The sequence below is a fragment of the Poeciliopsis prolifica genome, unplaced genomic scaffold, assembly GCF_027474105.1.
Source record: "Poeciliopsis prolifica strain line A6 unplaced genomic scaffold, Auburn_PproV2 SCAFFOLD031, whole genome shotgun sequence".
Lineage (NCBI taxonomy): Eukaryota > Metazoa > Chordata > Actinopteri > Cyprinodontiformes > Poeciliidae > Poeciliopsis > Poeciliopsis prolifica.
Genome location: NW_026562406.1, coordinates 1,308,427 through 1,332,262, shown reverse-complemented (window position 1 = coordinate 1,332,262; position 23,836 = coordinate 1,308,427). Strand labels below are relative to the sequence as shown.

The following is a 23,836-nucleotide window of genomic DNA, read 5'->3' as shown; positions in this document are numbered from 1 at the left end:
GGAGGCGGGCTTTAAATAAGCTGACAGAGTTTGGGGCAATACAGGAAGTGGGCCAGCAAAAATAAAAGTCCTTGACTAATGGTGGGTTACAAATGTTTTATAGTCATATTGTGCCAAAAAATGGCACCATCAATTAACTTACCTTCAGCTGTTGATAATATGCCAAATATGGAACATGACAAAGAAATGTGACTTTGTATTTTAATACCTCTAAATTGAGGTATTTAAAAACTCCTGCTCTTTCTGAAACTCCACCTTCAGGAAGTTATTAAAACATGGCTCCTCTATTAACCATTTAATGTCTGTACCAGCATTGCACCAAGAAGTAGCAACTATTAAAAGCTCAGCTGATGCTGGGTTCCACCAGGCGTTTGCTAATTGCTGCTGGCTAGTCTGAAGGATCTGAGTGGGTGAGTCACAGGGGAGAGCTGCTCTGAGGCAGAAGCTTAGAAACTGCAGCGCCGAGGAGGAGCTTCACCTCGAAGGCAGGACTAGGTCCCCTCACTTGTTTTCCGAAGCTAAGGGTTGACCCCACTCAAGGTGCAGCTGTTCCTATCCCTACCTCCATCAGCAGTAAGCAGTGTTATAAGAACTAAAATGTTGGGCTATCTCCTGCAAATTATGTAAAAATGTTAGTTTGGCTCATATCTGTTTTATTTGTATGACTAATATATGAAGATTTATTCATAATTGCTATATGATTGGTGCTTATGTCTAATTGACAGTTGCAGCACTGACATATGAAGAAATCTTGCCAGTTTAAGTGTGCAAAAGAAATGATCTATTCTAAGGTTGTCACTATAACTGAACTGATTGGATAGAAAACAATATTCTACAGCTAAGCCCCAAAATATTCAAACCCTGTGAAGATTTGGAAATAGAAATACTTGATTCACCCTTAATGTTAAGAGGAAATTACACAGGGATCTTTATCATGATTATTTCTGAAAAAAAGGATTTTACATGGTAATTTTTCAGTTTCTTAAGAAATTTAAAATACATCTTATTAGATGCTGTTTTAAGGCCTCCATGCTGCTGAAGGAGGGGGTTGTTGGGTATTTTACATCACACTCAACCATCTGTTACCTTCAGTTATTAAACCTGCTGACTAAATCAGAGTTCTGTCTTTGCACTTTGACACCTTTAAATTGGCCTCTGATTGCAGAGGAGCTCAGCGGGGGAGGAGCTTTGTAGAAATGGGCGGGGCATTGAGAACAAGCTTTTCGATGATCCTGATTGGTTTAGGATCGCTCAAACATGCATGAAAGAATAAAGGCAAGACTTCAAGTATACTTTAATGAGAGAACATTCTAGCATGTCATAAAGCTTTTAGGTTGATTTTACATACACCACAGCCCAGCTTTAATTATGATTTTTCACTCAGCTAATGGCTGAGGTAATATTTTCATACCACAGCCCTGCTTTTAATTTTCACTCAGCTACTGAGTGAAAAAAATGTAGAGTTTTACATTTGAGGGGCAAAAAGTGGCTTCGTGAAAAGTCTGACATTTGCAACCCATTCTCCTTTTTGTTTACATTTCGTCTTTGAACCACAAGATGGCGCCTGTTTGACGCTGAAACGGTCTACACTGATCGGTGATGTGGTTCTGAGCAGCTTCGCGTTTTAGAAGGCAGCGCCATAAATCCAGCAGGACTGTGCGTGGGCCACAGCTTTAACACACAATGATGAAGCTCGGTGCCAAGTTTCCCTCCGCAGCGGACTGACGGACTGACTCGGTGCGTTTGGGTGTAAGACAAGAAAGGCGTGGCAGTGGGACGGTCCGGGCGCACCGAGCAGTGGGGGGAAACACACACACCCACATACACACACACACACACACACGGCAAGGTCTAATGACCTGGGATCAGCTGAGTCCCCGGAGCTTCCTCATATTAACATATTAGCTTTATTACGGATTAACTCTGCGCCTCTCAGAGCCACCTTTAGGCCGAGGGTGTGCCTCACATCGGACGCTGTGGTGAGGTGAGTTGAAGCGGCTGTTTTTCTGTTTCCGTTTGCAGTAGAGATGAAAGGACTGGGCGTTGTACCGCCGGGCTCTCCATCCTTTCCACAGAACATGTCTGAGGAGATGCCGTCCTCCTCCTCCTCCTCTGTTCGCTCTCCTTTTCTCTCCCAATGGCTGCACTCAAATAGAAACCATGACAAAAGAGGACGCCGTCTTCTCGCGCGCGTTGGTGTGTGTCGCGCGACTTTTCTATTGACTTTAAAATGTGTTTTGATGCGCACCATAAACGGTGGGGAATGTGTTGGGTGTGATGCCATGGCCGCGAACAGGTCAGCACAGTAAACACGGTCCTGCTGGTTTCTGTGGCCCAGCAGCCTTTGCGACTCGGTGCGGAGTCGCCGTGGGAGCCGCGCGCGCCGTTTCGCTGACAGAAACGGGCTTTTGCGTTTAGCTGAGGTTCGTAGAGCGTCGAGCTGCTGCCGCTCGCCTCTGCCTGCCCTCAGGCTGGGAGCCATTATTCACTGGTGCTGATGCTGCGGCGCTCGCGAGTGTTGCTAGGCAGCCATGCTGCGCGCGGGCCGCTGTCGTGATGTGGACAGGAAGAGAAACAACAGGACTGGAGCACTGGGGCTGCGATGCAGAGCCGAACAAAGCTGATCACATCCTGGATCTGCTTTTGTTTAATTTGCCTTTTTACTCGCGAGACGAAGACACATTTTTTGCGCGCTTTGACTTTACTTCGCAACCCAGCCACCATACTTTGCAAACAAGCGGTACATCAGAAATGTTATGAATCCAAAAGAGCTGGAAGAGCATAACATTTATGACAGTCATATTAGAAAAAAAGCTATTTTTATTGATTAATCCTCTTCACTATGGGTTCTACTTAATTTGATTTCTGTAATGTCTTTTTTTCATTTTGAATCTGTTTATTCATCACACTGTTTGGCTGATTTTTTTTCCCCCACATATGGTGCTGGAGGTTTCATCAGTCCCCTCACATCAAAAGGACTTTCTGTATTTAATATGTGTAGTTCACTTCAGCCTGCTGAAACCTTTACAACCTGAAAATGCAGCTTTGTGATACAAATCACATTTCTTGATGTGACCGATGACCTTTAGAAGCATTTTAGAAATGAGAATTCTTTTCAAGAGCAGTATTTGTGTTCAAGGGCTATGATTGATGTGGCACACCGTCACAGTCATACAGTTTGGCCAATAAAGTAATGAATAGTTGTTATTGTTAACTGTAACAACTGTTTTGCAATCGTACTGCAAAAATTTGGAGGTAAAACTTATGGTCCATGTCGCCCATCTCTAATTTCTGGTGTTGAGAACTCCATGGAAACACAGATATAGAATAAATACTAAATGTATTAATAATTTTCAAGCACATATTCAACAAATTATGATAAGAGCTTTTCTGCTCTTAATAGAAAGCTGAAATATCACAAACTGTTTTGTTCCTGATTTATCAGTTAATCTATCCAGTCAAGATGGAGAGAACTTGCATAACAGGTGTACGTGGCATTTGGCTTGCTAATTTTATTTTTTAAACATGGATATCTTAAGTTTTTGACATGACTGTATGTCCAAAAATTAGTTTCAAAAAAGCCCAGCAGTGATTACAAGGAAGTGGATGGAGGGCAACTCTGGTGTCTCATTAAGAAGAATTCAAGTCGAAGGAGCGCTATGCTAGCAAGTTTCATACACTAGATTATGATGGCAATAACTAAGCCACACAAGTTTGCACTGCTTCTTGTCTTTCTGAAAAGTGTGTAGTATCCTGTGCTGATATGCACAGTGCCTGGCCGCGTGTCTGTGCTGGCAGTGATTGTGTGAATTCCTGCAGCTTCCTGCCAGTCAAACAGATGAAGACAGACCCCAGAGGACGGTCAGCGGGGAACCATGACCTTCTGTCAGCCGTAGCTTAGTGAGCAATGCGTTCTGACTGGCAGCCGGAGTCGGGGCCAGGCTGTTACAAGATGATCATCTCTGCAGGGGGAATTTCTCCCCCTCCGAGGCTGTGTGTGTGTGTGTGTGTGTGTGTGTGTGTGTGTGTGTGTGTGTGTGTGTGTGTGAGGCAGAGCAGATCCACTACTAACACGATGCGTTTGAGCCACTTCGATTGACTCCAGCGCCAGATCTCTGGAGTCGCAGAGCTGTGACGAGATCCGATGCCTCTGGTCTTCTCAGAAGTTTCAGACGTCTCCTGATCATTGTTGGATCTAAAATTGTTTTCCAAATCTCACCTCAGCCAAGAGGCATTTCAGTGATTACTCCCATTGACCTCCTTAAGACCGAGTTTCAACTTAAAATGAAACCTTTATGGTTTGAAGTCTACATTCACTCATTGAGGTAGTGAACAATGATTCTTAAAACTGGAATTGAATGTAAAAGTTTAAATATATTGTTCTTTTTTCTTAAGGAGGCAGTATTATGTCAAGTTTTTATATCTTTACAAGATGTCAAAAACATCCTTGAAGTGTTGCTTTGATTCTTTCATGCATGTTTGAGAAATCCTTTAATCTCCCATGTCAACCATTCAGCTGTGCACAACGCCTGGGTGGATCTAGCTCCGCCTACGAGATGCAAATCCTCTTCTAAGCTGCAGATTCCAAGCTTCTGAGCTCCCACCACACAGAGCAAACCCTCCTCTGCAACTCCTCTGAACTCAGCTCCTTCAGACTAGCCAGCTGCAGTTAGCGACCTCTTGGTGGAACCGCATCTGCTGAGCTCATTCTAGCAGCTACGTCTCAGATCAATGCTAGTAAAAACACTGTTAAAGGGTTAATTGAGGATTCGTGTTGGAATGACTTCTTGAAGATGGAGTTCCAGTAAGAGCTTCTTAAAGAGGCAGTGCACCAACTTCAAGGCATTAAGTTAGGAAGTCAAATTTCTTTTAAGTCATATTTAATATATACAGAATTTTCATAACTGAAGGTAACATGGTTAAAAAAATGACAAAATGCATCTGGAAAAACAGAATTCTGAATCTTCCAGACAGGATTGATGTCACAGATGGGACAAGTAGCTGCGTGTTTGTCCTCTCTGTCTCTTGTCTTACCAGCACAGGTTCAGCTTTTAGTCCATACGTTTTCTAAAGTTGAGGTCCCGTTCATTCTAAAACCTCGATCTTATCCTTCTCCATTCCAAAACTGGTTTTGATGTGTGTTTGGGGAACACCCAACAGGACTCGAGTTTCAACCATCGCACTCAACGTGGTTCTCTAGTCAGTTTGTCCTTCAACACAAACCTATCAGCCGCTGGAAGATTCTGATGGGCAAAAACAAAAGTAAAATGCTTCATGTCCACAGACAAAAAAACTACTTTTTTTTTCTTTTTTTCTTGCGTCAACCGTAAACCCATGAACCAGTAAGAAAAAAAGGGGGGGGGGGAAACTAACTCAGAGCTGCTTAATGAAACTCCCATCTGCTGCATATCATGCTCTCTCTTAGACATGAGCACTAAGTGAGGCTTAGCAGGATTAAATAAAGACTCCTGTAAATTTAGCAACTGAATATTTTCAACGACATTAAAATTAAAATCTCCCTTCCTTGCACGCGGCGGGGCGGCCAGCTGTTGGAAAGGAAAGCGTCCATGGAACAAAAGCGACGTGATGATGCAGTGTTGTCGGCCATCAGGAGACCAGCAGCACCAGCCCGAGTCATTAGGACCTTCCCGGCAGGACGGGGGAGGAAGTGACTCTCTGCTGCCTCTGCTCCCTCCCCCCTGATATCAAAACCAAAATCTATTGTCTGAAGCAGAATAAGAGATCTAGAAACATTCTGCTGTTAAGCAATTCAGACAATTATTTTTCAAACATTTAAAAAAAAAGGAATATTGCCATTCTAATTTGGGACCCTCTTGTATTTATAATCCGTATCAATGACTTAAAAAATGTTTGTGAAAGCGCACCGCCTCTCATGTTTGCACGATGCTGTTAGGTGATCAGACAAAAAAAAAAAAAATTTCATTTGTTACAACCAATCAAATTAAGTTGATCCAAGTCAACATGTTAAGTTTAAGTTGTCGCGTTAAATAAATGCAAATAGTGAAGTTTGACAAACTTAATTTGATGACATGTAACAATTTAACTTATTTTTTTTAGATGGAGCTCCTCGTTTCTCAGTTGTCCAATTTTTTTTCTTAATGGTTTAAATTTAACCAACTTTAAATATTATATTTCTATTGTTACGACCCGTCTAGGGGTGGTCAGATCATAACACGAAGGTTCCATCCTCTTCAGATCCCAAGCAGCCGACACACACAAAGTTGAACATTTTATAATGTTATTTTAAAAAGACATATTTTTTTTATTAAGATGTTACAAATGGAGCATATGGCTTCAGAGTGAGCTATAATGCTGAAAACAACAAACAAAAGGAAACTATCTGAATATTAATCGATTTACCTAATTGAAAGTAAATAAACCAAGTGACAAAAAATTACCTCACTAATTTAGAAAAACATGAGAAAACAAAGCAAACATAAATGGCAGCTCACTGCAGGACTTTACATGGTTTCAAGACACACCTCCCAATAATCTGGTCTGCTATTTTGTTTTTTTGTTTTTTAAACTGACCACAAATTCAATATAATGTGGACGGAATATGAGTTTAAATAAATAATGATAAAAAGTGGAAATTTGATCTCTGTCAGTTTCCTTTCACTTCATATTATAATATTATGGGCAGAATTGCTCCGAAGGCAATGCTAACATGAAAAGTTGCACAAAACGTTCTTCAAAGGGCACCTGACAATATGAGGCATGGAGCCACAAAAAATTTGAATTACCGTATCTTAGCGATGTTTGCTGGGGCAAACATCGCTAAGATATGATGTTGATCAACTGTTTCTAGTCGTATGAAAAAAGTTTACTGAATACTGTCTTGAAAGTAGAATAACATTTTTGTTTGTTTGAGAAATTTGGTGATGCTGCTACCTTTGCAAACATCCCGTTCCTCTCCTGGGGGTAAGCCCCCCTTGTCCTTAAGACATAGGGACGGCCCTGACCACCCAGCAGCTCTTCAGTAGTCGGATTCACCCTGCCTCAGTTTTAGTGCAACTCAGGACAAGCGCGGCAAATGTCACGGTCGGACAGTGGTCAGACAACTGAAAACTTGTAAAAAAATGCACATTCATACTTGTGAGTGTGAAAAAAATTAGGTTAATTTCGAATTCACGACTTCTATTGTTTCTTATAAAGTTCGGTTCAGATTTATCTTTCTAATTCTGTTTTGTTATTAATTAATTTTTATTCCAGCTTCTTTTAAAAAAAATCTTTCATATGGTTCTTGTATTGTTTGTAGAAATAGAATATTCTATTATTCTATATTTAAGCTACAACTCAGGATCTCTGTTCCATATTTGTCATCTGTTTTGTGCAGATTATGCGATATTTACTTGCTCGCAGGCTAATCCCGTTGGGCTGGAGCGTGTGTTTTAATCCAGAGGCTCAGTGAAAGCTGATGTTCCCTGTCGCGAGCTCTAACAAACGTCCGAGGGGCTGAAACCTGAGAGTGCGTGGCGGCAGAGCTTTTACAGAGCTCTCACAAATCGAGTGAGTCAGTCCGTTAGCGGGATGCAGCGGAGGGCGTGGTGGGCTCAGGCCGTTATCTGGTCCCTGCAGCTCGGTCGGTGTGGACCAGGGAGGGGCCGGCAGGCCCACTCTCCGCTCCAGATCATTACTGTAACTCTTCACTTTTTCCTCAACAACGCAGCTGCATCATTTCCTCTCAGTGGTGCTCTCTCTCGCTCTCTGTCTCTGCATGTGAGATCCAAGTGCTTAGGCGTGCATTTTCCGTCCGAGCTGCGTTTCCTGCGGCCGGGACCCAGAGGAATACAGCATCCTTAATGTAGTGGTATAGTATTCACTTTAATGCCTCCATTTAAAAGTTACAAGGAAATGAGAACTTGAACTTTCTGCTTGCAAGAAGGAAATGAGACTCTTCAAGTCAGGTATTTATAGTTGATCTATAGGACTTTGATTGAATGGTTTATGTTTTGTGAATAATTGATAACCCTCGTTATTATTTATTTATGGATCTTAATTCTTTTGAAGTTGATGTGCATGTTGGATTCTCTTGATCTTTTCAGAGAAATTCCTCGAAAAGACTTAATCCGTTTCATCCTTAGTGAGGTAAAGAGATTAGGATTAGCATATTTAAGACAGTTTCACATTTGTTTCAGATTAATGGATTTATACAGACAGATCCTTAAACATTTTTATCACGTTATCACCACGTGCATCTGGAGAGGGATGTCACAGTTGAAGATGTTTTGCAGATAGAAATCCAAAGTTAAAACAAGAGAACATCGTCATGGAGAGTACAAAGCATGACTCTGTAAAGCAGCAGCGCAGGCGTAACTCTGGACAAAACGCAGATATACAAATCAGGAGGGAGAGTCAACTATTGGCTGTGCATTTCAGAAATCTGGTCTTCATTGAAGAGCCCAAGGAGATTTTTGGTGAAAAGTATTGATTTTGATTAATTAGTTGCTTGTGTTTTAGTGCATTAATGTTTGTTTTATCTGTTTTTTGTTTCATTTAGAAAGGTTCCAGCAGGAACCTTTATGTTTGCAAATTTCTGGTACGCCCCTAAATCCAACGCACAACCGACGTCCGCTAACGAAAACACTGGACGACAAACTGCTTCTCTTGGCATATCGGGGGTCATTTTTGCTTCAAAAATCAGTCTGATGGGAAAGACTATGAAGGTGTTCAAGTTGTGCTAAAGGAGTTAGCAAATCAGCGACAATAAGACAATAGGACCTCAATCCTAAACATGTAGCAGCAGCAGAGACGTCCCCAGAGCCATTGTCCACATTTCTTAAGAAGCTCCATGAATTATCTGGAGTTCCGGAAACACTTGGAACCTGAATGGGTAGAATGAGAGTTTGCACCAAACTGATAGTTGAATAACCTAAATAACAGATGAAAAACAATAAATTATTTGTTCTTGAGCTAAGACTTTTATTTATTCAATAATTTAACAACAAAAAGGGCTTTTAACTAAAAATATTGCTTGGTTTGTCCGTATATGGTTTTTGATTAAACACTCTGCAATTAACTAATTCAGAAATTTCAATCGAGCCGATCCAGTTGTTTCGAACAACCCGCAATGATTCTTAGTGACGTTTTACACAAAGCGTGTAAGAATGCACTGATGAAAACCATGAGATGAGACTCAAACCTCTTACCCGACATTTAAAATATTTACTTGCTGCAAAAAAAATAACACTGCACTTCATACAGGAACACACCACCTCCACGGCGAGGCATGGTGGTGGCGGCGTCATGCTGTGAAGTTGCTTTTCCCAGTTGGTCTTCTCCACAACCCTTTAAATACACTGACAGATCAAAGACTGAAATGTATGTTTTGGAGTAATGCTGTTCTCCGTTGCGTCTGATTGGGCAAAAAAAAAAAAAAATCATACATCCCATTTCTAAGATGTGATATACATTTATTCTTTTTTGGCAGGTCTCTACCAGGCTATAACACACCCACTATAAAACGCAGAAGATGAGTAAGTCTCCCACCCCAAAGGGCACTCCGGTGCAGCGCAGCCCCAGCGACGGGGTCCCCGAGAGCCTCCAGTCTCCCCAGCACTCCACCCCCGTCTCTGGACACAAGAAACAGATCTCCAACCTCCTTCAGAGTCCGGTGAGAAGGCTGCTTGCTTCTGCAGAATTTGGTACTGTTGCTGTTGTTGTTTTTTTGTTTGTTTGGGGGGTTTTTTTATTGCCTTTTTCTTAACCCCAATCTCTCTAAATGTGATTATGTCCTCACAATAAATCTCTGAACTTCCTCTTTAGCAGAGAGGATGTAATTGGAGCAAAAAGCCAGGCCTGCTCAAGTCTGCTAATGTCAGCAGTGAAGCAACATGTCGCTGATGAAATTAGATGATCACCTTGAGGTGAATTTGCAGAGGCTTTTCTTTAAAGTGGATGGATTATGAAAAAAATCACATGCAGCACATTTTTCTACTTCCACTTTGGTTTCTACTGCTTCTGAAAACAACCTGAGGGACTAAAAAGGCAACTAAAAACATCAAATTATTGCTATTTTTTGGCAATAATTTGATGCTTTTTAGTGTCTGGCAAACAAGCCATTTCAAAAATCTCTTTTATGTAACTCCATCTCGTTTGGTCAGCTGTATCAATGGCAGATTCTTTTTTTGTGTGTGTGTGTGTGTGTGTGTGTTGACCTACCATTCAAAACAACTTGCGGCTTTCTTGTCGTTTGTGCAGGAGGTTCTGCTTCTGCTTTTCAAAGTTGTAAGGTTGTATAATCACACATGTTTCAGCCACTTTCACATGCAAATGTGAAATGGATGGCAGCGGCTCATTTGGATGTAAAGTGACAAAAGAACATTAGAGAGCTCGTTCTGGAAGGAGCTCGAAAAAGAAAACAATTTCATTATCCAAGAACGATTTTGTCTAAACAAGAAAAATGTAATAAACACACACTAACTTGTTCAAGGAAGCATAATATGTCACCTTTACATGTAAACATTTGGACCTTGTCTGAAGCTCAAACTGAAAATGCGCCTGGGCTGCATCATAACGGTTCAGATCTCGTTTGTTAACTTGATGTGTCTGTCTGGCAGTCCTTCAGAGAGGAGCTGGATGTGCTGATCCAGGAGCAGATGAAGAAGGGCGGCAGCTCGTCCAATCTATGGGCCCTGAGGCAACTCGCCGATTTCATGGCCTCTCACGGCTCGCCAGCCGCCCTGCCTGTCTCGCCCTCCAGTACGTTTTGCAGTAAATCTTTTTTCTCTCTCTCTCTCTTTTTTTAAAAAATGTGTTTTATGAAAGTTTACCACGAACCAAAACAAGAAAATAAACCCAGAACAGATTGAAAGTGGAATCAAAATGTGAATTAATGTGCGTGAAACTCTGTGTGTGAAATTGACACAGATTTCATGAATTCTCTCGAGAAGAAAAACAAAAAATAAGTGATAAAATCAGGAACATAAAAATGCAGAGAACGCACAAAGTGCTGCAAATTCAGTCCACCCTGAAAAATCTGCATTCAGTGTCCATTAATATTTGTATTAAATGGGATTTTGTTAGTTTGTCTGCTTGCATTCTGAATCAATATTTGTTTTTGCTACATAGAAATATTTTTATGAAAACTATTCAGCGCATTTGCTGAATCAAGTCGATGACGTTAAGAAAGCAATCATGACCTTCAAAATAACAAAACAAGTTGCATCGATGTATTTTGCACATCTTTAACAAATTAATAGGATTTACACTTTTACTACAAACTTACGTTGGCTGACCAAGAGGCTCTCATCATTTTCCTCTTGCTTCTTCCTGGCAGACATGATGATGGTGACCCCCATCAACGACCTGCATGGCTGGGAGCCTGGCAGGTTGGTGAAGGGGGAGCGGCTGATGCGCTCCAAACTGGCCAGCACCCACCGACTCTTTGACCTCTACGGCTGGGCTCAGATCAGCCACACACTTCTCACGGTCAGTTTGCGAACCAGCTCCATTCCTGCTTTTATTGGTTTTAGGACGATTGCGCTACGAGGAGAGAGCATTTATCTCTGTGTCGATAGCCAGTAATGTCTGTCCGGTCTGGTGTGCTAACTGGTCCGTTCTCCTTTCTGACAGCTACGTGTGAGTAAAGAACAGGAACACTTCCTGGTGCTTCCAGAAGGCCTGGCCTACAGCGAGGTGGCTGCGTCCAGTCTGGTGAGTCCAGAGTTCAGTGCTGAACACACAGAAAGTGACGCTTTCCTACGGCTTCCAAAACTTTGATGGTGCTGTGCTCCATTTCCAACAGGTGAAGGTGAATCTTCTGGGTGAGGTGGTGGAGAAGGGCAGCACCAACCTCCAGGTGGACACCGACAAGTTCAGCCTGCACTCGGCCATCTACTCGGCCCGGCCCGACGTCCGCTGCCTGCTGCACCTGCACACACCTGCTACAGCGGCGGTGAGTCAGTGCGGGATGACGGTCACTCTGCCGACTTGCTCAGAAGAGACACCAGTTCGCTCAGATTCAGGAAACGCGAACATCTATCACCTTCTGAGGCTGAGTCTAACGTTTCCAGGTCTCTGCGATGAAGAGCGGCCTGCTGCCGCTGTCCCACGAGGCTCTGCTGGTTGGCGACGTGGCCTACTACGACTACAACGGCGTAGTGGGGGAGGAAGAGGACCGGATGGAGTTGCAGAAGAGCTTAGGACCCACTTGTAAGGTGATCAATATCACAAGAGACCAGACTGAATTAGACTCTGATCCAGGGCTGAATGTAGAGGTGATGTAGGCTACCGTAGGATTAGTGATTGAAGCCTGAACTGCTACTCACTGCTTTTCTCTCCGCCAGGTTCTGGTGCTGAGGAATCACGGCATCGTGGCTCTGGGGGAATCGATGGAGGAGGCCTTCTACACCATCTACCACATACAGGCAGCCTGCCAGATCCAGGTACCGCTCACACGATGGCTCAGAAATACTAGCGTGAACACTGCAGTAACATGTATCTAAGGTGACGAACTGCATCCCAGAGTTTCCTCAACATGTAATTGATTGTGGCGCATCGTCAAGGTAAAATAAAAGCCTCCGCGCCTTCAGAATGAAGTGAGTTTGAAGCAAATTCATGTTTAAAATTTAATTTCATTTGAAAAATCGACACTGCCGGTTCCTGCTTGTCCGGTTGCGAAGCTGGCGACTGTGCGCTGCGCTGCTGACAGGAGTGAAGCAAAACAAAACGTGAAGGGAAGGTTAAGTTGAAGGCATTTTTAGCTCCAGTCTCGGAAAACAATGTTGCATTTGACTGACAGTAACATACGTAGTTATTATATCCCAATCTTTATGCTCTTTTGATTCCTCCCTCAGTCCTTACCTGCACGATAAATGATGGTTTGCTTTGTCCTCTCGTCTATGCAACCACTGCTGGTTCATTACGGATAAAGCTTTTAATGTTCAAAGTTTTAACGTATTAAAAAGATGCTTTTACGCCCGGAGTAGCTGATTCTGGAACATACAGAGAATGAGGTTAGCTCTTTCTTTCGAATCAAGGCAGAACCTTCTTCTGAAGAAACTGTCAGTCTTGGCTGGATTACCTCTGTACATGCCTGTTTGTCTTTGGCAGGTGTCAGCTTTGTGTAGTTCTGGAGGGGAACACAACCTGATTATGTTGGACCGGGCGACCCATAAACCCAACCCAACCGGCACGGTGAGCTGGGCCGGCTCCACCTTCGGACCTCTGCACAAGAGCCGAACCGGGGAACACGAGTTTGAAGCTCTTATGAGAACTCTGGATAATCTGGTAAGCAACGGATAAACTAAACGTCAGAACTTTGTTTCGGTCCATCTTGAAAATGAGATCTAGATCTCAACAAGGTTCATCTAGTTAAATAAAGGGGGAAAAAAAACAACAAAAGACAAGGTCTGTCATAATAACAGACTCATTGTCCCAGAAATTGTTTTGATCAACAATAATATTGTTGTTTGAGACTATTTTAAAATGGTAAAATATTGATAATGGCATAATAATGCAAGTTCACCATGTCAAAGACCAATAAACTTGAATATTGATCACTGAAAGATGTTTCAAATATCCAAAACAAGACACAACGACCAAAAACAATAAATAAAATGAAAATACAAAACACACACACCCAAAGCCATTAATAAAATGGATACAGTGACTCTATAGACAAAATCCCCCTTCAAAAATGATTAATCATAAGAATGAAAATTGCCACTCTCATTTGAATTTATCATGCGATTAATTTCTTAGACTTAATCAGAGCTGGACGATAGATGTATTAGTACGCCTGGCAACATGAGGTTTAGTGTCTTGCTCATGCTGCAGCGAAGAACCTGGATTTGAACTGATAACCTCTTTCTACTGAACCACACGCTGCAGCAGTCTGTACCTCTGTGGGTTTAAACAATCCGTTTTTAACTCACCCAGCTTACCTCTTTGACCTCTTGCTGGAGTCAAAATCTGACAACCTGAAGCTTTTTATTCGGCTAAACTGCTTAAAAGTAAAATCATTTTCTCTGCTGGAATTTTGCCTCAAACTTTTCCCGCAAAGTACAGAACAACCTTTATGACGCGGTGCCGTCTCTGGCTCTGTGACCAAATAATGTATGGAGCAGGCTTTGTTTTTCTGAGAGAATTTGTTAATAATAACTGAAGCCAAATATCTTTCAGATACTTGATTAAAGTTAATAAAATTAATACCAGGGATGTGCTGAAAAAAAACTCAGCAGCTCTTAAGGGCAGTGAGATAGCTCTTTGTTGAGTAGACAGTAACTCTAAAGGCAGCAACCTCATCTATTGTTCGTTTTTTCTGACAGCAACAAGTATTTCGTTTCAACGCAGATTAGCATTTTGCTTTAGCTAACAAAGCTCATGCTAATCTGAGCATAACTATGAGCTGAGCCCGGTTAAGACAGTAATAATGTTCCAACATCACTGTACCCAATGCATTTCTGATCATGTATCTCAGTGAACAAAATGTCGCCCTTCAATGCTTTTGTTTTCCTGCTGTGTGGTTCGCTTAAAATGCTAGGCTAATGCTAGCATACTTACCCCGTTTTGATGTAACTTTTGGTAATTTGGCATGTTTCAGTTTCGCTACAGTTACCTGTTTGTGAACAAAACTTACAGACAAAGTGAACTCTTTGCTTTGAACTTCATCAAATTGAACCTTTTGTGTTTTTGTGGATATTTTAGTAAAACTCTCCATGGCGTTATGCCATCGTGGCAGCAGTTAGTTGCTTGCTATCAGCATTACTATCAATTTTATAGTGTGGTGAGTGGAAAGCACTTTTGCTGCATTTTCTGTTGATGCTTCAAAACAAAAAAGAATAAAGGATTTCTTGCGGTTTGCAAATTGAAGCCTTAAAGCACAGCAGTATGAAATGTCGAGTGTGCAAAAGCAGCAGGCTAATGTACAGCACAGAACGCTGTTTTAGGGTCTAAAAGCTTAAACCACAAAAACCCAGCAGGCTGAGTTTAGAGGAGTTTCAAAAAGGGTTTTAGCTGCCCACAAGCATGACTTAATAAAAGGTGATCCTGTTGTTGGGGCAACATTACTAAACCTAATGGACATTGCAGCAAAAGTTTAGGAAATGAGTTCAGCCGTGCAGTACATACTTTTAACTTAAAGGGGCAGTATTATTTAAAATCAACATTTATGAGCTTTGTCATGTAATAATGTTTTCCAATTATCATAAACGTACCTGGAGTGTTGTCTCGTTGCATGTTTGAGAAATCTTTTAAGTTCCCGTGGCAACCTTTCAGCTGTGCAAAACGCCTGGTTGGACCTAGCCCCGCCTTCAGGGTTAAAGCTCCTCCTCAGAGCTGCAGTTTCTGAACTTCTGCCACACTCAGCTCCTTCAGACTAGCCAGCAGCAATTTGCAAACACCTGCTATCTTATTATAGAAGCTACTTCTCAGTGCAACACTGGTAAAAATGTTGTTAAAGGATTTAGAGGAGTGATGTAATGACTTCCTGAAGGTGGAGTTTCAGAAAGAGTAGGAGTTTTTAAAGAGATGGATGGCCAATTTCAAGGTGAAGTCATATTTGACATATATGGCTTTTTTTTTGTATAACAACTGAAGGTAACATAGTTACTTAATTGTGCTATAAAATGGCATTATGTGCCTGGACAATGCATGATACTGCTTGTTTAAAACGTTTTCCTTTTGGTGTTGCGTTCAGGGCTATCGTACGGGCTACGCCTACCGCTTCCCCTTGCTGCTGGAGCGGTCGCGGACGCGGAGGGAGGTGGAGGTGCCGGCGACCGTAACGGCCTTCCACCAGTTTGATGATGACGGCGTCCACCCGGCCTTGAGGCAGCACCCGTTTGCCCAGCGCCAGCAGCAGGAAAGGACCCGATGGCTCAACACCCCCAACACCTACCAGAAAGTCAGCCAGGAGCAGGCGAGCCCGGGACACCAACGCACCACTGTGAGCTCCTACGCATAAATATCATCGTTAAAGCGCTGCATGATATTTCAAAGCATCAGGAAAGTTAAACCCTCAGGAAAAAAGCATCAGCAAAGTTAAACCATGCAAAGCAGAAATAAATATTATGACAACATGCAATTTGACTTCCGTTTTAACTACAATGTTTTTTTTTAAAGGTGTTTTCTGACTGATGTCTGCTGTTTGGCATCAAGTCGGTTTCATTCTAGATTCTTATTGACATCTCTTTTCCTTCTGAAACTGTTTATGCTGAATTAACGCACAAGTATCACCAGATATATTGCAGCTAAGACCTATTGAGATACAAAACAATATCAAAGAATGTTCATGTGTTGAAATGGCCCAGTCAAAGTCCAGATCTAAATTGATATAAAATCTTGCAACTATATTTTAAAGTGGATTTTTTTTTTATATGCTTTCAGTTGTTTTTTCGATGTGCAAAGCTGGTAGCAACATGCTCAGAAAGTCTGATAAAAATTTGGATTTTTATTTGTGTATCATTTTGAAAAATTTATAATTCTTATTTTACCTTAAAGTGTTCTGTCTTGTATTTGTCAACTGATATTGCAATAAAATTAGAAATTTGTGATTGCAACCTCACAAAATGAGAAAATGTTCACACTCCACTGTACATGTATTCCTGGCCTCTTATTTTACAGGAGTACATTTATAAAGTCCCTTCCTTTGACTGGGCCATAAACACTGTGACCTACAGAAAAAAGAGGATGTGAGATCAGAAGGATCACAATCCGGGGATAAAAAGTGACATGAATAAAAGAAAGAGTGGTAAATGCTGTTTGTTGATGCAGCGAGGACGAAGGACACATAGTGACTCATCGTCTTCCTCACATATGGAATATAACCAGTGTGGACTCACTGAGATATTTCTGCCTCCAGGAGTGAACAACCTTCTATCTGACTTTCTTTTTCATGCTTTTTCCGAGTCAGGAGGTTTTGTATTTGTTTTCAGACATTCTGAAGGAAACGTGATACTTCCTGTGACCCTGAACGGGATTCAGCAGGTAGAAAAAAAAAAGTTTCAGTTACATAAAAAAAAGAAGAGCGGTAGTCTCGGATCAGTGGGAGGAGCTTCACAGTCCCTGCCATCCTCTTCACCCTCTTCTCTGCATTGCAGAGGAAAGTCCATTAGCTTGGAGAGATATACAACAAAGCAAACTCTGCCCTCTTGTGGCCAAACATGCTACATGCTCACAAATCCCCTTTGGTTATGTTTGGGGGGTTTTCTCTCTCTCTCTCTTATTAAAATAGACACAGCAGGTGGCTAATTATGCATTTTTTCACTCTGCTTGTTTTTCTTCTAAATGAAGTAACTTAAACCCCGCTTCCCTTTCTTCATTTCTTCCTGCAGTGGCTGAAAACGGAAGAGTTGACTCAGGCTGGCAGCACAGCCATCAAGATAGAGAACCCAAACCAGTTTGTGCCTCTGTTCACCAACCCTCAAGAGGTGATCGAGACCCGAAACAAGGCGAGTCCGTCCTCCGTCCTTTTCCCTTCTAACACCGACCCCACGAACCGAACCCATTCACAGATTCCATCATGTTATACTCAGATACGACAACAGAACCGTCAGGACATGAAGACAGCAGGACCGCAGTCGCAAGTCCTCGCAAGCGTCATAACAGAGGACAGCCCTCCGGTACCGGCAGCAGCGGTTCTGATCCTGAAACTCTGAAGCTAAATCCTCTCAACCTTTGACCGTGAATGAAAACATGCATTTTATTGGGGTTTGTGTGTGTGTTTCTGTGTGTCCATCAGACCCCAGTGAGCCCACCCAAAGTTCCACCAGAACCAGAACCACCCAATCCGTTCAACGAACTGACCGACAAGGAGCTGGAGGAGTACCGCAAGGAGGTGGAGCGAAAACGGGACGGAGGGACCGACGGTAACAGCGACTTTCCTGACCTCAGCAACTTTAGCTTTAGTTAGTGTTTGTGCCTAGTTTTATATATTTTAACAACTCTCAAGAAATTCTGCTCTACGCCTTTAAGGAGAGTTTATCCTGCATATTGTTTTTGTCATTCTTGCCTCACATTTGGCAGATGACAGCTCTAAATAAGAATATTGTCTCATTTATGATACTGAAAATATTTTATTGCACCACCGCCATGGAAAGCAGGAGCAGATCGCTGAAAGTAGATTATTTTATATAATTCCTTTTGTTAATTTTTTGTTGCACATTTTTAGTTTCTTAACTTCTCTGACACCTCTTTATAATTTACCTGTGTCCTGTTTGTGTTGGTGTTTATTTCCAATGTCTTCCTGTAAAATCAATGAAATATGCAACCTATCACTTTATACATATATATATGTATTTCTTTGTTCCACCTCTCCTTGTTTTGTTTCCATCCATCCATCCATCCATCCATCCATCCATCCATCCATCCATCCATCCATCCATCCATCCATCCATTCATTCATTCATTCATTCATTCATTCATTCATTCATTCATTTTGGTTCTCAAGTTTATCAGCTAGAGCTAAATATCATCTCAGATTTTGTCTTTCTGCTCCCTGGTGTTTCTTATCTAGATCTCAGGCAACAGTGAAAACAATCAGCTGTGTTCAAATAAAAATTTTAATCAGTAAAAAGAACTTCCAGAAAATAAAACAAGTGTGTTCTATGGTAAAGAAGTAAAGCTGGGACATTGTGTGTTTGTGCATTATGTTTAGCATAGGCTGGCTGTTTCCTACCGACCAAAACTGTGTCTGCAGGGCAGTGATGTGGGGTCAGGGGAGGCAGGTGAAGCTCTGTCATCATGGAAAAATTATATATAATGATAAAATAATTTATATTGCTATTTTCAATCTGTGGTTTGTACTTTAAAGTACCTGTTTTTTATTTAACTTAACAAATTCTGATTTTTTTTTTTCTTCAAAATCGCTGAATTTTGCATTTTCCCATTGAAATGCTTGGAAGTGCAGTTGGTGAGCTGAGCCTCACCTTTGATCAACCTCTCCAGCTGCACTGGTTGCCTTCTATGAGACCATGCTGTCTGTAGTCGCCAACGAAGTGGTTAAAAAACATTTAAAATGATTTTCCATCATTTAGCTCATGTATATAATGTGCAGTGTTTGGTCACCAGCTGTGTGTGTAACGTGTTTCGTGTGCTGAGGAGCGCTCAGAAGCAGCATAGAACAGATTCGAGGAGAGGCAGGCAGTTCTCTTGCCTCATGGCAGGGGGCGCTCATGATCCCAGACATTGAGACTCCACAACTGCAGAGTAAGAGACAGTAACAGCGAGCTAGCCGTGAAGCTAGCCATACAGGAAAAGTCAAGTGCAGCGATATATTTATAGTTTTCTCCTCTTACCACAGCAACCACTTATTAATAATCACACAATAAACATTAAGCCTAAAACCATACCACTGCAACAGACTGAATATTCTGCTCTTTGTGTGGGAAGTATGAGCGCTGTTGTCAGTTGATATGCCAAGGGGTAGCTGTGCTGACACTCAAGAGCAAAGAAACAAGAGGTTTTGAGTTGGACTTGAACTGTTTCTCCCTCTGATGTGGATAAATTAATAATGTCTACTTGTCCAAGTTTAATTGAGTTAATTGAATCATTCTACGGCGGCAGCGCGGCTATTCATGACGTGCAGAAGAAAATACTTTTTGCTCTCCGGCGTTGTCCGCATGCGCGAAATTTCCTTACGTAAACAATAACGTGCAAACAATAACGTGCAGGGAGGCTATATTTATAAATATAAAGTCAGTGCCTCACCAGCTGCGAACCTCACCGCACGTCACTGCTGCGAGGTTAAATGGTGACTCTTTATTAGTGTGACTGTGTGTCTCTGTGTTGTGTTGTGATGGACTGGTGATGTGTTCATCTCTCACTCACTCATGTTGGCCAGAGCTATTCTGAATTATTTTGCAGGTCCAGAAAAAAAATGAAATGGAGTCACGTCAATTTCATTATGTTTCCAGATTTGTTCCTATCTAACATAAAAGGTTAAAGTCAATTTTCTAAAAGATAAACTACTTCATGTGATATGAGCGTGTGAATGATGAACACATTGTTTTGTTCTGTTAAATTAGCTGAACTAACCCATTTGTAGTGTTGCATAGTACTTTGCTCACACTAGTTTAAATTTTAAGTTAGACGGGCTCAAATTGTGAAGTTAGTTTTTATTTCACTCTAACAGCGTTTACAACAAAGCTAAATGTTTCTTAGAAAAACAGCCAACCCGTTTCAGGAGGACCCAAAGTCCAAAGATGTTGAAAATATTTAATGCAGTAAAAGTGAAAAGAGTGCCATTCCATGTTTAGATGTAACGTCTAACAACATCTTGTGAACTAAGGCGTGTGGTGAATTTAAATCCTGAAACAAACAAGTGTTCATCTGTTCTCACTGCTGTTTGTTTCACAAATCTAACCCTGTGCTCTGCTGATGCGCACTGTCCCTCACTGTCTGTGTCTCTGTGCGTGTGTGTGTGTGTCTCTGTGCGTGTGTGTGTGTGTAACTGTAGGGGAGGAGGTGGAGAATGGCTTGGAGTCTCCTCCTGCTACCTCCCCTACAAAAGGCCCTGCAGTCATCCTCCCTCCTGTTTCAGGTGAGGCTTGGCAGAACATACGTGTGTGCGTGCGCTGGTGTGTGTGTAATGTCCGGCTTGGTTTCCATGCTGTTTCTTGGACACACAGCTTGCTTCAGTTTGCTCTCATGGACTCAGATGTCTGAGTTCTGCTTCTTGCCTCTGACAGCAACGTTCCTCCTCCTTCTGGTCCCTCACAGCGGCAACGCAGCCCGGACTAAATCCACAATAATTTGAATAATAATCAGTGAAAGATTTATTTTTATACCAATTATTCACACACACAAAAAAAGAGAAAAAGACTACATTTGGAAACATACAGTCATGTTTGATAAATTAGTAATCATCTGTGGAGCTAAATTGGGGACATAAAGTTTGTACAAAAACAACAAAAAAAATTTACCTGAAGAAAATGTTAAACGGAAAAATTATTTTTAAACTGAAAAAAAATTTAAGTAATAATAATTTTAAAAAAGTTGAAACTGAAAAAACGTCAAAACCACTTTTGAAATTCAAGTTTTTCTTTTCAGTTTTGATTATTTTTTTTCTTTTGAACAAACTTTATGGCCTCAGTCAAGGCCATTTCCTGCCCACAGTTATTGAAAACATGACATTGTGATTAAAATATGACATCACACCAATAAAAATACACTTTTAATACAGAAAACTGGACTTAATGTAGAGTATGTTTGAAATCTTCTTAAAGTTTGGTATTTTTAATCTGACAATCCATATTCAAGGGTTTACCAGCAGATGGCACTGTAGCAGAGTTTAATTTATGAAAGTACTACATCAAATAATTAATTATTAATAGACATTTAATTAAACATTTCTCTGTCTGTTAAACTGGAGCACTTACTTCATGCAATATAGCTGAGCCAAGTCTATTATTTAATCTTTAATCATCTACTTTCATGAATTTCAGTTGTTTTCCCTTAACAGAGAAACTGTATTTACTTTTAAGATGAAATTACATACAGGTGGACTCTACTTATAAACTAGATAACTTCTGAAGGATTATATGTATTATATTAAACATTTTCTGAGTTGGACCTCAGTGTATGATGCTAGTTCACCTCTATCCAAAAAGAGAAAGTAACATTTTTTATTTATGACCCAACAAATGTGGAACATTTGATTTTGATCTGACCTCATCCATGTTCCTGAAAGCTGCTAATAGAGTTGAGCTGAACAGAAGATCCTGTTCAGACTCGTGGAGGAGAAACTTTGGCTAGTGCAAGTAACGTTTGCCCAGGGAGACGTTGTACCTTTAAATATTCGGTTTCCCAACCGGACGTTCCCACTGGCGTGACACACGAAGAAGAAAACAGGAAGTAGTTTGAGCATGACGGCGCAGCATGCTCTTTGGTGACTTAAAAGTGTCAACAAACAGCTTGATTTCAATTGCACTTCTTCTTTGCCGAAAACCCCGCAACCACTAAATTGTTTTTCTCTGTTGGCGGAACACCAGCTGCGTTTTCATTCATCATGCAATCGCTCAAACTGGAATGGAAACCCTCCCAATAACCCTCTCCAGGCAGGTGTTGCAGATTTGCAACAACTTAAATAGTCTTTACAAGTAATTTGAGCCTGAGAGGGTTAAAATAAATAGAGTTTTTTTTTTTTTTTGGGAAAAAATAAATTGCACTTGAATGAGGTGGTTAGAAATTAGTGCATTTCACAAAACGGCGATGGAAAGCCTCTTTCCGCATCACACAAGTCACGTCACCAACAACCAAACGTTAGTAGTAGTGAATGAAAGTGATAGCAGGATGATGGGACGGCATGTTTTTATTGACTTGCCTTTAAAGTTTCTTACTTAATGGAAACAACAGAATTGTGACAATGTATTCTTTTTTTCGACATTAGCAGACTATTGATAGTTTTGTGATGGAAACGCAGCTTTTGAAACCAGTTGAAACCCACATCCTGTAGGCCAGCATGTTCGTCCCCAGACATGCCCCGTACACAGCACCAAACCGCAGCCTCTGGTATACGCTTGCTCACTCTTTGACGCTTTCTCTGCTCCCATTTCAACCGTCTGTTGCAGCGACGGAGGTACACAACGACTCTCCGGTCATTCAGAACGGAGGGGACGAGGAGAAGCAGGTGACTAAAGAACTGGAGGAAGGGATGAAGGCGCTCTCGACCAACGACACCTCCTCCACTCCCGCCGCGCCGCCTATCAAACTACAGGGCGGGACCCCGGAGGGCTCGCCGTGCAAGTCTCCGTCCAAGAAGAAAAAGAAGTTCAAGCCGCCGTCGTTCCTGAAAAAGAGCAAGAAGCAGAAGGAGAAGGTAGAGACCTGAGACGGGGCCCCACAGACGCGTCGGGCCTCGCCAAAGCGCCACAGATCGTCACGTGTGGCCGGGACAGCCGACGGAACCACATCACAATCATTCAGAGCCATTTCAATGTCGAACCCCCAGACACGGTATCTTAAGAGTGCCACTGCTAGCCACCGAATTTGATGTTTGTGGTGATTCATCGAGTAAGTTTAAAGAGCTCCTGTAATCGCTTTCACCAACTGTTTGATCCAGGTCGGACACAGCCCAGCCATCCAGTTTAACCCACCACCTTCCATCACTCTCACGGTTTTCTGTACTCCACCTCTATTATCGGTTTGTCGCTTCACCTCACTGTACAGGAATTCAACCATGTTTCCTCTCTTCAAAGCAGGCCTGTGACTTGGATCCTGTATAAGTGACACTTCAGTTTTTCTGACAATACACACGTTGGAAAGTAAAGCGTGTTATTCATGTATAGCACTTAACATAGGTAGATCGATGTTCTTGCACGTCTTATTCTTTCATCATTATACATTTTCTCTTTGCCTTTGGTTGTAGTTATCAAGTAGATGTTGCAGGTCTAGTCTGTGAGGGCAGTCGCGGTATGTGTAGAAATCTACTGATAGCTATTGATTGTGCGGAGTTGACGGAAAGCAGGGAAATGTCACCCAACTGCAAGTTAAGCTGCAATTTAAGCTGTTATTAACCACATAGGTTAATCTAAAAAAAATAAAATAAAAAATGGTTTCTCGTTATTGCAATCGGAATATGCTGAGGGTGTCCAACATTCCACTTTTCTTGTTTGATTTGAAAACATACATACATACCTCTTTCCAAGTAATATATATTTTTTTCTGTTTGAACCAGTAGCTGTTATCAAACTGCTGATGTGTGATGGTGGCTCATTGGTTTGAATTCATTTTCTATAAGAATGTACATGTGAGTGTTGCAAGGTTGCAATGTATCCGTCATTAAAGATCCAGTTAGGTTTCAAGTCCACCGAGCGGAGCCTCTGTGTGTGTTTGCCTTGTATGTTAAACTCCAGTGGATCCAAGTCCTCAGACC

General features: G+C 41.6%; 1 protein-coding gene across 5 annotated transcripts; it reads left to right on the top strand.

Moving 5' to 3' along the window:
- The first annotated feature begins 1,605 nt into the window (after positions 1-1,605).
- add2 (adducin 2 (beta)) lies at positions 1,606-23,770 on the top strand. 5 transcript variants are annotated; one of them, XM_055050559.1, is made up of 15 exons: positions 1,606-1,737; positions 9,452-9,634; positions 10,581-10,722; positions 11,300-11,451; positions 11,596-11,676; positions 11,768-11,917; positions 12,036-12,179; positions 12,309-12,407; positions 13,075-13,251; positions 15,662-15,910; positions 17,298-17,414; positions 17,499-17,585; positions 17,705-17,831; positions 20,420-20,503; positions 22,533-23,770. In XM_055050559.1, the coding sequence occupies exons 2-15, from the start codon at positions 9,494-9,496 to the stop codon at positions 22,790-22,792; spliced, it is 2,010 nt and encodes a 669-aa protein (XP_054906534.1). In that variant the 5' UTR covers positions 1,606-1,737; positions 9,452-9,493; the 3' UTR covers positions 22,793-23,770. The 5 variants fall into 5 exon arrangements, with proteins under 5 accessions (XP_054906534.1, XP_054906536.1, XP_054906532.1 ...); XM_055050561.1 differs by lacking the exon at positions 1,606-1,737 and adding an exon at positions 1,749-1,984 and having other exon boundaries at positions 17,511-17,585; XM_055050557.1 differs by lacking the exon at positions 1,606-1,737 and adding an exon at positions 1,749-1,984.
- The last annotated feature ends 66 nt before the right edge of the window (positions 23,771-23,836 follow it).

Bases quoted from the DNA above. Each gene is read 5' to 3' on its own strand.
- add2 (XM_055050559.1), top strand. From the start codon at position 9,494: ATGAGTAAGTCTCCCACCCCAAAGGGCACTCCGGTGCAGCGCAGCCCC. The intron at 9,635-10,580 runs GTGAGAAGGCTG...TCTGTCTGGCAG, and splicing joins CCAACCTCCTTCAGAGTCCG to TCCTTCAGAGAGGAGCTGGA. The intron at 12,408-13,074 runs GTACCGCTCACA...TGTCTTTGGCAG, and splicing joins AGGCAGCCTGCCAGATCCAG to GTGTCAGCTTTGTGTAGTTC.